Here is a 12,085-nt window from a genome sequence, read left to right as displayed (position 1 = left end):
GGCAAAACTGGAATAAAACGGGAATCTTGCTGCTTTATTATCTGCTGTAAACGCCACACGACACTGGCTAGAGAAATAAAAACCAGACGAGGTGTTTAACCCCGGCCAGCAGAAATGCTCCCATGAATTTGGGCCTCACATCCACGAGCCCCAGGCAGCCCACAGGGATGGCGGGATCACCCAAGCGGGATATCACAGCACATTTCCAGTGGAAAAGCACACAAAGGCCATCGCTGCCTGCCTCTCCGCAGGGAGCAGGACACATTTCTCCCTGTGTCATCAGGCACCGTCCCTTGGGCCGGAGCAGGGCGAGTCTCTCCCACCTTTCCGGGGCTCTGGAGGAGCACAGCCGCTCTCCAGCGCGGTGAGGGGGCAGCGGCTCATTTCTCACCCTCAAGGCCGGCAGCAGCAGCCTCCCCTCCCGCCCTGCTCCTCCACAGCATTCCCGGCTCCCTCACGGCTCCCTCGGCTCGCACAGCACCGGAGCCGCCCGGCCCGGGGGGTCCCCTCAGAGCCGGAGGGGCCGTGAGGGGAGCGGGCGGCGATGGGCAGCGCTGAGGGGCCCCGCTGAGGGCCCGGTGAGGACACCCCCGCCCGCCGGGACAGCCCCGGGCCCGGCCCCGCACTCACCACGCTCCGGCGGCTCCGCTCGGCCCGGCACAACGCGGAACTGGGCCCGGCACCACACGCCCCGTCCCGCCCCGGGCTCCGTCACTTCCCGAGCGCCGCGGTCTCGTCACCTCCGGGCGGGCGCGGCGGAGCGGCCGGGCGGGAGCGGCAGGTGAGCGCTGAGGGGATGCTGCCCCATGGCCCCCTCGGTTTCCCCCTCAGGGCCGCGGGGTCCCGCACGGTGCTGTCCCCGCTCGGTCTCTGCCCTCTCTGTCCGCTCGGGCCTGGCGGGGCTGAGGAGATGGAGGCGGCCCCACTCCTCAGCTGAATTTGGGTATTGATTTAAAATCTCCGGCATTTCACAGTTTCTCTCCCCGTTTTTAGGTGTAATGAGGAAAGGCTGAGAGAACTGGGAGGGTCCAACCTGAAGAAGTGAAGCTCTGAGGTGACCTAATTGCGGCCTTCCAGCAGGTGAAGGGAATTTACAGGAGAGGTGGGGCAAGGTTAATTACAGAGGCCTGGGGTGTTGAACAAGGGGGAATGGTTCACACTGACAGACAGGAGGGTTAATTGGATATCAGGATATTGGTTAATTGGTCTCACCACCTGTGAGAGTGGTGAGACCCTGCACGAGAGCAGCTGTGGCTGCCCCATCCCTGGAAGTGTCCAGGGCCAGGCTGGGCAGAGCTTGGAGAAAACTCAGATAGTGTCCCAGTGTCTGGCCATGGCAGAAGTTGGAACAGATGAGCTTTAAGGCCCTTTCCAACACAAACCATTCTATGATTCTATGATAATTTGCCATTTTATCTTAGCTCTGAGTCAGAGCCCATCACCAGTGAGGTGTTTGCAGTCAGAAAGCTGTGTCTGGGGAGCTGTTCCTTTGTGTTTCTAACAAATGTTCTTTGTCTTCAAATAACCAAATGAAAACCAGGTGAGAGCACAGAAAATGCTCTCAGAAGCTGAGAAACGCTCAAGTAAATTTGTCTTTCCCCCCCCTTCCAGAGGCAGTCTCCAAAATCCACCATGATTTCTCTCTTTGAGCCCGAGTTTGTGAATGTCATCATCGGAGTGGTGTGCGGTGTGTGCCTGGGCTGGGGCATCCGGGGGCGGCTCCGCAGGAAGCCTGGAGGAGCTGGAGCAGTGCCAGACCCTTCCAGCAGCCTGGGGGGCGAGCCTGACATCATGGGGGAGACAGGGGAGCTCAAGCTGGTGCTGATCGTCCGCAACGACCTGAAGATGGGCAAGGGCAAAGTGGCAGCACAGTGCTCCCACGCTGCTGTCTCTGCCTACAAGCAGGTTCACAAGAGGAATCCCGAGCTCCTGAAGCAGTGGGAATATTGTGGACAGCCCAAAGTGGTGCTCAAGGCTCCTGATGAAGAGACTCTGGTGCAGCTGCTGGCTGAGGCCAAGCGCCTGGGGCTGACCGTGAGCTTGATACAGGATGCTGGGCGCACTCAGATAGCTCCAGGCTCCAGGACAGTCCTTGGGATAGGACCAGGACCAGCTGATGTCATAGATAAAGTGTCTGGTCACCTGAAGCTCTTCTAAACTGGTACCAAAAACACCTGGATGTGTTCATGTATGTCGGTGCTGAAGGGATGAAAATCAAAGTTGGGGTTTTTTGCCATCTCTTTCCTCAGTGTTAATAAAATAAGCAAGTTTTGTAAGATTTAATTTGTAAATCATGAGTTTCTCTAGCTTTTGTTCCAGAAGTGGGAAAGAATATTCTAGGCTCAGGGCAGTTGAGGGAAGCAGAGCTGGCACAAGAAGGAACCCAGTAAATTTACAATTTGTGCAATTGATTGAGGATTTTGCACATTGCTTGATGACTTTTAAGTTTCCTGTTTCTGCCTGTTTTCTGTGAATACCTTCTTTAACTCAGAAAGCCTCAGCTGCTGAAGCAGTTAAGGACTGGAGCTGGGGGTAACTGTAGCCAACTTCCTGCCCAACAGCTGCTGCAACAACTCGTAACTGGTACCAGGCTGACCAGTTCAACTGGATTTGCAGCCCAGACCAGTAACAGCTGTGGGGAGCAGCTGTAAGCTGAGCTTCCCTCTGGAGGGGTCTGTGTAGCTCCTACACGTGCAAAAATGTGCAGTGAAGCCAAGGTGTGGGGAGTTACCCTCCATTAAACAACTGGGCACTCAGGGACAGGCTTAAATCCTGGTTTTATTTGGATGAACAGGCACTCCTGTGTTTAAGGAAGCACCTTGTTATAGGTATTACTGCACAGTTCGGAGCACCTTGGGGGTTCCAGTAAATTCTGCCTGAAATTTGTGAGAGTCCTGCTGTTAAGCACCTTTGCCAACCTCTCAGTGATGTGTTCCAGCTGAGTGTTGTGAACCAGGAAGGAGAAGGAACAGGATTGATCTCCATCTCCACAGAGCCAGAGGGAATGGCAGAGGGGCTGAAATGCCAATAAACACAGAGGATGGAAATGTTTTTATACTGCACCCCTTACTCAGAGGCAGAATCCTTTTCAGGGACTCACTGCAGGCTTTGCTCCACCTCTGACCTCCATGCTGACCATGGAGAGCCTGGGGCAGGTGAGCCCTGCCAGCCCCAGTCCATGGAAGTGCTGCAGTGCCCAGGATCACAGCACACAGCTCTGGAGCTCACAGGAGGAACACGGAGTGGGATCTGCATCCTGATGCCCAGAGTGGCTCCTGGATAAGGAACACAGAGTGGGATCTGCATCCTGATGCCCAGAGTGGCTCCTGGTTAAGGAACAGGAGCTTCTAGAGCTCCTGTTGGAAATGTGGCCAGTGCTGTCAGACTCGTCACACTCAAATATGACAGTATTCATAAAGAAACATTTAAGTCAATTTTATTTGAAGCTAAATATGTTTAAGGCAATTTACATACCTAGAACATGATCTCAATTGAACTGGCACACCCTACTACAATCCTAATGTATCATCTGGTCGAATATGCTAGAGTTGACCACAGTGCAGCCAACTGGTGAAAAGTGCTATTTTCTTCTCTCTGCCATAATCTCTCTCTAGAAAAAGCATTACATATTTTCCTGCATTGCCCCCTCAGTGCAAGACCCCACCACTGGTCCCCATTGCTGCTCTGCTGCTGGCCCCTCTGACCCCTGGCTGCACACACCTGCATTGCCCCCCACTACCAGCACTGGAATACTTGGGTTGAGTCCAAAGGTCCTTTTTTTGAAGACAGTAAAGTGAAGCTACCACTATGCAGCATGTCCACAGTCCAGTAATTTATTTTTAAATTGCGTAATTTCAAATTGCACAAACAAAACTGAACAGCAATATGCTTGAATTCTCTCTTCTGTACACTCAAAACAGTGATCTAAAACACCACAATATCCAACATACACAAACCTCAGGGCAGGGTTAGTAAATACACAGATTGGAATCATGGTGCTCTGTTCCTGAATGGAATGTCCCACAAAAGCACAGGATACAGCACAACATAAGGTCATCTGTTACATATGGAGTGAGCAAAAAGACACTAGCATTTTCTATATGCATAACTGGAAAAACCTGCATAGGTTAAGGGAAAAAAAAAACAAAAAAACAAAAAAACAAAACCCAAAATTTTTACTCATTTTAAGTCAGGCAAGGTTGTCTGTACGCATTTTAATTTCTTTTAGAGCTATGCAATCCAACCCAGGGAGGATATGCTGATTAGTGTTGTCTCTTGTCAGCAGTCTTGCAAGGTCAAATACAATTATCTTGGCTTTAGCTTTCTCCAAATATACAGTGAGATTTAAATGCATTTAGAATAGACAGTACATACCGTAAGCTGCTCACATACAATGAAATTAAGATTCAATATTAGAGTGTAACACTATAGAGTGCAAATCAGAATCTTCACAATAGACTTAATGGTAATAAGCAGTCCTGCAAAAGCCCACTTGGAACAAAGTCGTTTAAACTATTCCCCTTCTGAAAGTAAAAGTCTAAATGGACATGGAATGTGAAAAAGATTTAACAGAAGTGATTCAAATCGTTCGCGCTAGAAAAAACTGTCCTTCATGAAATAAAGGTTACAAGAACACGAGGCAGAACTCTTTGCTTTTCCCTGTTATGAGTTAAAGCGGGGAGGGACGGTGGAGTTTCAGTAAGAAAAGTTGCTGCTCCAGGCTGCCTTGTGCTGCATCTCACATGCTGTAGCCGAAGCCGGGCTGCGGCTGCCCGTACGGAGGGGCCGTGTAGCCGTAGCCAAAAGGTGCCTGCGGAGGAACTGCCACGCTGGGTCCTGCTGTCAGCATCAGCTGGGGCTGGCCTGCAACACACAACGGGCATCTTACTCCTCCTCAACTCAGAAATCACCCTGCTAAATGCCTGGATGTCTGCAGGAGGTTATTTTCTGTGTTTCACCCTGCTGACCTGGACTGGGCTTCTTCAGGGCCACAACCGGTAAAAACCACAGGGCACAACACATGGCTAAAAATACTACAGTGAAGAAACTCTTACTAGGATAACCTGGATATAAAGAAAATACCCAATATAAAGTAGGTATAAATATGCTTTAGATATAAAACATATTGCACAAGATGCAAATAACCCCTTGGTGGAAATCTGGAATGGCACAGCTCCTGTACACCTTTTCTTAAGGAGTCTGGAGTAGCACAGCTCCTGTACAACCTTTCCTTAAGGAGTCTGGAATGGCACAGCTCCTGTACAACCTTTCCTTAAGGAGTCTGGGATAGCACAGCTCCTGTACAGCTCTCCTTAAGGAGTCTGGAGTAGCACAGCTCCTGTACAACCTTTCCTTAAGGAGTCTGGAATGGCACAGCTCCTGTACAACCTTTCCTTAAGGAGTCTGGAGTAGCACAGCTCCTGTACACCTCTCCTTAAGGAGCCTGGAATGGCACAGCTCCTGTACAGCTCTCAAGGAGTCTGGAATGGCACAGCTCCTGTACAGCTCTCCTTAAGGAGCCAGGACAACCTTCAATCCTGCAGTCCACAGCTCACCTCAGCAGCCACAGCACTTATCTTGTATTTTGGAACCCATTCCTTAAGACTTGATTTCACATGGAGAATGTTCCCATTTCCCAGGACTTTGTCAGGAACAAAACAAGATTAGGGAAGGCTTGTTTAAAAAGTGAAATATGTAATTGATAACACACAAACTAAAGCATTACCATAAACAATAGGTTGTGTTTCTGTAGCTTGCTCCTCTTCCTTTCTCAAAGACTCTGATGCATCCAGTTTATCCACCTGGAATTGAGACCAACAATTAAAGAAATCTCCTCTAAAACAGGTACTTATTGGTGGCAGAGAAGTGGAAAAGCCTTAGTGGTATGTCAACACCCATCAAGAAAAGGAGACCATTTACAAGTTAAGATCAATTCAAGTAGCAATGTTGGTACTGGTGCAGTCAAGATTGTCTGTTTCCTGAACAAAATCCCTCACTGAGGGATTTTCAACTACTTTGAAAGCTCACTCCAGGCTGAAGCTTTGTACAAAGGTTCTGGACTGGACTGGAGCTGGACAGTCTTTGGACTCAAGACTCAGATTTGAGCTCAGTCTCAATTGGAGACCTCTGGCCTTGGAGCAATTGCCAAGATAATGCCCAGACCTGGAGAGGTTTCCCTGGAGGTGACATTGAGGCAAAGTAATCAGGTTTGTATTTGGATAGAGCAGACTGCAATAGCATCCGACATGTCACTTGAGCCTCAAGATTTCACTTTCCAAACCCATTCACTCATGCAATTTAAGTTCAAATGCAGAGAATGCATGTGTATAAGACTTGCTTTTTCCACTCCAGAACTGTGTGGCAGTCAGCCTAAACCCACAGATACTCCAGTTCTTCCAGCTTCACACACAGTAACAGACAAGCCTGGCCAGCTTCACTGCTGCACTGCGAGTGCAATGGTGCTGTTTGCCCACCCCTACAGAAAGGCAAGAGAAGGAACTTCTGTAGTGAATTATAGCTCATTTCTAAGACAGATCCAAGGGAACTCAGCATTTCTATAGTCTAAGGCAGGCCCTGAAACTAAAACCACAAAATGAGGTATTGGTATTTTACCTGGGAGATAAGACTTAGAACAAAGTCAGAGGTAATCATGCCAATTGCTTTGAAAGACAATAATACAAGATTAATGTTTCATTTCATTTGTGTCCTTAATAAAGGAGTTTGAAGGTTTCCTGCACTTACACAGGGTCAGTGTTATTTACTCAGCTACAACATTGACAAGTGAGTTTTGAGCTGAACTGTGCTACATGAGCAAATATCTGCTGTGAGCGCCTCCTTTCAGCTGTGTGTTCCATAAACCTGTTCCTGTGTAACCTCAAGCTGAGGCACAACTCCAGGGAGTGGCAGAAGTCCTGAGCTGGAGTTCCCTCAGTGGCTGGGCTTCCATGGCCAGCCTGGTGGTGCCTCCCTCAGTATCTGGCCTGCAGCTGCCAAAGTGCACGGGATTGTATCCAATGCTCCAAGACTCATTTCCAGACACCGTGCTGGGAACTGCACTGTTTTAACTCCAAACAGCAACACACTGAACACACAAGCACAAGTCTAGAGATGCAAATCCAAGGAGAATGTGCAGAGTTTGCTACTAAGCAGAGGCATTTGGCTTACTCACACTTGGAAAGCCTCCAGCCCAGGACATTCAATGCATTTTGGAGCCAGTTTTGATGCCTCCCCTCAGAGCTGAACAAATACTGACAAGAACAAGCGCAAGTTTGAAACCAGCCCTCAGGATGGTTCTTACACCACTTGCTCGAGCATCACCAGCTTCAGGGCCCTACACCTGGAGCAAGATTGACTGAAAGGCTTTTCCACAGGGACTGCAATAAGCTGCAGAGGAAAAGTAACATGCATTCAATGTTATCGTGTTATGTGTGCATGAAAAAGAGGCAAAAGTACTGAAGCACGAGTGAGGTCTGAAGATGACTGCCATACAGGCTCCCCCCAAAAAACCACAGCAGCCCACAGCAATGCCTTGGAGCTTCAGGAGTAGTGGGATGTAATTGCAATGACTGCTACACATGCGTCGTTTATGCAAACACTGCAGTTCAATTACCTTTTTTCACACACACGCTCTCCTACTTTCCTTACTAGCTGCTGAAGGACCTTACACTACGTGTCTTAGGTTAGCCTTGAGTTCCAGTGGTGTCTTTACAACCAGCAGTTTTTGCATTTAGTCCATCTTCAAAGCTGTCTATCAACTTTGCTTTGCCCTTTGCTGAACCACATTAATGGAAAACTCCTGCAAGGGCTGACCCCTGGGCTCAGGAGGATCACAGTGGCATTTGTAGGGAAGCAGATGGACACAAAACCTTGGATTGCCCTTCTGAAGGTCAAAGTTACATAGCAAAAGGCAAGCCCTGGAGTAGCCTCAGAAGAGCAATAAGCATTACCATTTTTATATGTTTTTTTAATGAGGTAGCAAAAGAGGTTTAGTGAAGCTGAAGAGCTTGGAAGGCAGTCTTTTTTTGGACAACTACTAGAAATTTACTGTAGGGAGGAGAACCACAGACTTGTTGTAAGAGCTGAAGATTTAAGTTGCTACATGAACTAGAGCACTGTGTGGATTAGATCAGCACCATGAGAACTGACACCTGAGTGAGGAAGAGTCCCTCTGGAGCAGCCAGTATCTACTCTGCCTACAGTCAGCACGCATTAGTCATGGTCCAGAGATCAGGAACTGGATCACAGCCCTTCAACTAGCAAATGCCAGACTGATTTAGGGATTCACAGACTTATTTCTTATTGTAGGAGGTTGTTCCAGTCAGATTGGCTGTCAAATAATAGCATTTGTAAGTATTTGTGTGTTGTTTCAATTGCAGGCTGACTGTGATCCAACTGATCACCTGTATGCCCTTCCTGAGGATCTAGTAGCTTATTAGTAGCAAATGAATCTACTTTTCTCCTACAGCACTAGCTAGTGAGAGTTAAACAATTTGCAAATGCTTTAGTGATATTTTGTTTGGGGAAAAAGCAGTAGCAGCAGTGTAGTAAACATAGGAAAGAAAAAAACTCATGCAGAATCCTTAGACTTAGTCCTCCAGACTTAAAGATGGAAAACAAGAATCAACTTTCACCTTTTCCTTTATTGCATCAACCTGCAAAGGAATTCAGAAGGTGCAGCTTAGAAAAATCAAATTCCATATTTAGCATATAAAAAGGTAGAAACAAAAGCGTCAGGGAAGAAATAATTAAGGTACAGGCGAGTAAAAACAAAAGTACACCAGAAGTATCTGCTTTAGAAAGGCAGCTCTGCTTCTTGCTGGCTCTTACTTCATTAGCTACACCAAAGCTACATCCTAATCCTTTATCAGATCAGGAAATGTTTATCTTTAAGAATCTACTACTCCCACCAAAGGCATGGTGTTAGCTTGGTGCAGGCATCTCTGACAAACAGTTGTATTGCTCAGCCCACCTCCCCCAAAACAGCATTTCAGGCTGGCTACAGAACTACAGCTAGTTCTGCCTTTGGAAAGAACAGCCAGGCAAATTTCTGGACAAACAGGCACTTTAGTCTTCACTGACTGCATGAAAGTAAAAGCTGAACTCAAGCTTGGAAAGGTCTTAATCATTAAGCAATTTACAGCATTTCACTGGAAGATACTCCAAAAGCTTCATCTGGGAAAATCTTGCTAGTGACAGCTGGATTTAACTCAAGTCTGTTCAAGTCTGTCAGAGCATTACCAAGTAGTTCCCCCACCCTGAGTCACTTCAAATAAGAGTTGAATCATAATTAGTGCCATTAAGTGTCAGAGCCACATTTTAGAGTTAAATGCATAGCAGAACAAGTTATCTCTAGGTCTAGCTATAAAGCTGTTTTAGTAACAGTCTAGTATTTAGTTAAAGCTTGATCCCAGCTGGGATTCCTGACTGACACAGCACAGGAAATGCCTGGAGCCTGGAACTACTTTAGACACTGCCCAGGGTCAGGCAAATACTACTGATGTAGGTTCTGTCACTGGCAGAGGGTGAAGCCTGCAAGTGTTTCAGCCTCTTAGAGGGCGAAGTCTCTCCCCAGATGGACTGAAAAGTAAGTGTGGACATGGACAGACAGACATTGGACAAAGCCCAAACCAATGTTAGTAGCAAGCAGACAGTCTCAAGGCATTCACCACAGTGACTAACAAGCTCTGGGTGTTGGAGGGGCACCTGCTCTTACCTTGGTCAAGTATTCCTTCATGACCTGGATAAAGTATGGCATGGCAAAGTCCATAATGTTGTGCCTCCACGCTGTTTCCAAGACAACATCCGGCCTTAGGAGATCGTAGCAGGTGAAGAGACAAGCACCAAAGCATTCCCTCTTGTTCTCCTGCAGGAACCACTGCAGCAGCTCCTCTGCCAGCTCAGTATCTTTGGATTCTGAAGCGTACTGCATGGCATCCTGCAAAGGACAGAGCCTCAGCCTCAGGGGACACAGCAACCCACAAGGGGCTGTTAACCAAGAGCCAACAAGGCAGAGCTGTAGAGCTGCCCTGGGTGCTGCCTCACCTTGTAGAGCCTGTCCTTCTTGCAGAGCTCCACGCTCTGCTTCCAGCGGTTGTTGCCTTTGAAGAGATAGGCGGCGATCCTCCGGAACTCTATTAGCTCGTGCTTCTCCAAACGTTGGGCAAGAGAAATGTTGTCAAAGTTGTCATAAGCATCTATAGAAGTCCTAAGAGCCTGAGTGAAGCAGAAAAAAAAAAAAAAAAGTCACACCTCAGATGTACAACTGCACACACAAAATGCAAATATTTTCCACTAGTTCTCTATTCCTGCTTGTAGGAAGATAAAGTACCCCAGCCACACCTGCAGAGATCTGCTATTCTGTTTGAGAAGCTGCTGTTTGACACACATGGAGTTTAGATTTTCAGTCAGTATTTTTCAGTAGGTTAATAAGAGTCTCTGAAAACCAGGCAGCTGTTCTCTGAAAACAGTAAAACAGCCAGACATCACAACTGTTTGCCTCTTCTTCTGGTGGCACCCAGTGTTTGTTTGCGTTAAATAAAAGCTGTCACACTTGTAACAGAGCCACTCTATCCCCAATAGGAATGACACAAAATGCTCTCAGGAAGCCACTAATACTTTTCCACTTAATCCATGGTTCCTCACCACTAATTCACTTTAAAGCTGAAGAACATACACTTAAGGAATTGAAGTTAACAGCAAGCAGGTAAAAACTACTGAAAATGAGAAAGAAAACTCTGTGTTTCTACACATGAAACAAAAGCTGAGAATATGAAGTAAATCCAGAACGAAGTGCTTCAAGACAAGACATACCTGGTAATCTTCTTCAATAATGAAGAGGTTGTTGAGGGACTCATTGACTGATTTGTTGTTGTGATTTTGAACAGAGCGCAGGTAAGGCTTAACCAGGGGCAGCTGTTTAACCTTCAAGGAATCAGAGAGACACATTTAAGTCAGTTTTGTGGAAGTCTCTTAGCATTTTCCCTGGCAGGCAGGGGGTAGCTAAGCATTTTTAAATGCTACTACAGCTCAATGCTTTCCCAGCTTTTGTTTTTATGTGGATAGCAGGAAAATTACCTTTGTGAAGAACGTGACAGCACGAGTGTGGTCAAGCCGAGGGGACAACACCATCAGCAGATCATTGAGCAGCAGAGGCTTAAATTCCAAATAGAACTGAACTGCCTTGTAGTACAGCTCCACATTGGCCACCTACAGAGGAGTAAAGATGCATGTTCAGAGCAGGAGTTTGATTGTGGGGAAATCCAAAAGAAAAACAGACATAACTTTCACCAGGAAAGCAATACCTTAGTGATGATATCTTTGAACTGGCCTTCTTTCCAAGCATCTGTTGGGTGATTCATCATTGTGATTATGGCATTATCATATTCTTCATACTTATCATACAGGAACACCAGTTCAGCCCAGAGGTGGGCTTGTTCTGCAGCTCTCAGAACCTAAGCAAAAGGCAGAATTAGCAATATTTGTTAACTGGAATTTCCAGCAGTGCTCAGGTTTTAGTGCCATTAATAACCTCAGGAGTTGCTTGTGCAAAAGCTGGGTACAGACAGCCCAAAAAGGTGCGTTTTCAGTTAAATTTAAAGCCTCAGATATTCACCTTGGGAATGTTAACTCTGGACCAGAACAGCTCCAAGTGCTCCCTCATCTTCTGTGGCTTGAACTTGGAGTAGAGAATTGCCAGCTCTGTGAACATCCCCATGTGTGCTCGCTCCAGCCCAAGTGCTGCTTCCAACATAGTGATCAGCTCCTCAAAGTACCCACGATCCTTAGAGACACACACAGAGACATTTCACATCAGAAACAATCCAGAATCCCAGATTTTGACAGGGCTGCCATGACAGAACTGACTGTACAACAGGAGTCAGCCTAATTACCTGGTAATAGTTGATTAGCTCTTCCAGCTCATCTGCATGCACTACAATGTGGAGCCCACACAGCTGAGCCAGGCGGAATTCTTTTCCATCCACACAAGCGAAGCAGACCTGGAATTGAGAGTTGTGTTACTGCTTAGAACCAAGGCTCCTGAGCTGGCCCCAGCTTTGAGGCCCTGAGCTCAGGGGCAGTGAATTCA

At 47.2% G+C, this 12,085-nt stretch overlaps 3 protein-coding genes across 5 annotated transcripts in view; 1 reads left to right on the top strand and 2 right to left on the bottom strand.

Annotated features, from left to right (window-relative positions):
- The window catches only part of VMP1 (vacuole membrane protein 1), a 61,980-nt gene extending 61,107 nt beyond the window's left edge, over positions 1–873 (bottom strand). Inside the window, exon 1 of the mRNA XM_059486846.1 lies at positions 631–873. The gene's annotated coding sequence lies outside the window, so the exon portion shown is untranslated. The remainder of the gene's footprint in view (positions 1–630) is intronic.
- Positions 727–2,291, top strand: PTRH2 (peptidyl-tRNA hydrolase 2). 2 transcript variants are annotated; one of them, XM_059486847.1, is made up of 3 exons: positions 727–781; positions 994–1,080; positions 1,612–2,291. In XM_059486847.1, exon 3 carries the CDS (start codon positions 1,633–1,635, stop codon positions 2,155–2,157), a length of 525 nt encoding a protein of 174 aa, XP_059342830.1. In that variant the 5' UTR covers positions 727–781; positions 994–1,080; positions 1,612–1,632; the 3' UTR covers positions 2,158–2,291. The 2 variants fall into 2 exon arrangements, with proteins under 2 accessions (XP_059342830.1, XP_059342831.1); XM_059486848.1 differs by having other exon boundaries at positions 744–781; positions 994–1,054.
- A 1,526-nt stretch (positions 2,292–3,817) lies between these two features.
- Positions 3,818–12,085, bottom strand: part of CLTC (clathrin heavy chain) — a 29,746-nt gene continuing 21,478 nt past the window's right edge. The window contains exons 24-33 of one of the 2 annotated variants that reach the window (XM_059486717.1): positions 11,889–11,996; positions 11,612–11,779; positions 11,301–11,450; positions 11,074–11,205; positions 10,810–10,920; positions 10,042–10,212; positions 9,713–9,934; positions 8,631–8,651; positions 5,726–5,801; positions 3,818–4,863 (exon numbers count right to left, since the gene is read on the bottom strand). In XM_059486717.1, coding sequence (XP_059342700.1) covers positions 4,739–4,863; positions 5,726–5,801; positions 8,631–8,651; positions 9,713–9,934; positions 10,042–10,212; positions 10,810–10,920; positions 11,074–11,205; positions 11,301–11,450; positions 11,612–11,779; positions 11,889–11,996 — 1,284 coding nt within the window. In that variant the 3' untranslated portion in view covers positions 3,818–4,738. The remainder of the gene's footprint in view (positions 4,864–5,725; positions 5,802–8,630; positions 8,652–9,712; positions 9,935–10,041; positions 10,213–10,809; positions 10,921–11,073; positions 11,206–11,300; positions 11,451–11,611; positions 11,780–11,888; positions 11,997–12,085) is intronic. The other variant, XM_059486718.1, reaches the window with a different exon arrangement.

The sequence above is a fragment of the Ammospiza nelsoni genome, chromosome 21 (genome assembly GCF_027579445.1).
Source record: "Ammospiza nelsoni isolate bAmmNel1 chromosome 21, bAmmNel1.pri, whole genome shotgun sequence".
NCBI classification, from domain to species: domain Eukaryota; kingdom Metazoa; phylum Chordata; class Aves; order Passeriformes; family Passerellidae; genus Ammospiza; species Ammospiza nelsoni.
This window is presented reverse-complemented; position numbering and strand designations above follow the sequence as displayed.

Bases quoted from the DNA above. Each gene is read 5' to 3' on its own strand.
- PTRH2 (XM_059486847.1), top strand. From the start codon at position 1,633: ATGATTTCTCTCTTTGAGCCCGAGTTTGTGAATGTCATCATCGGAGTG.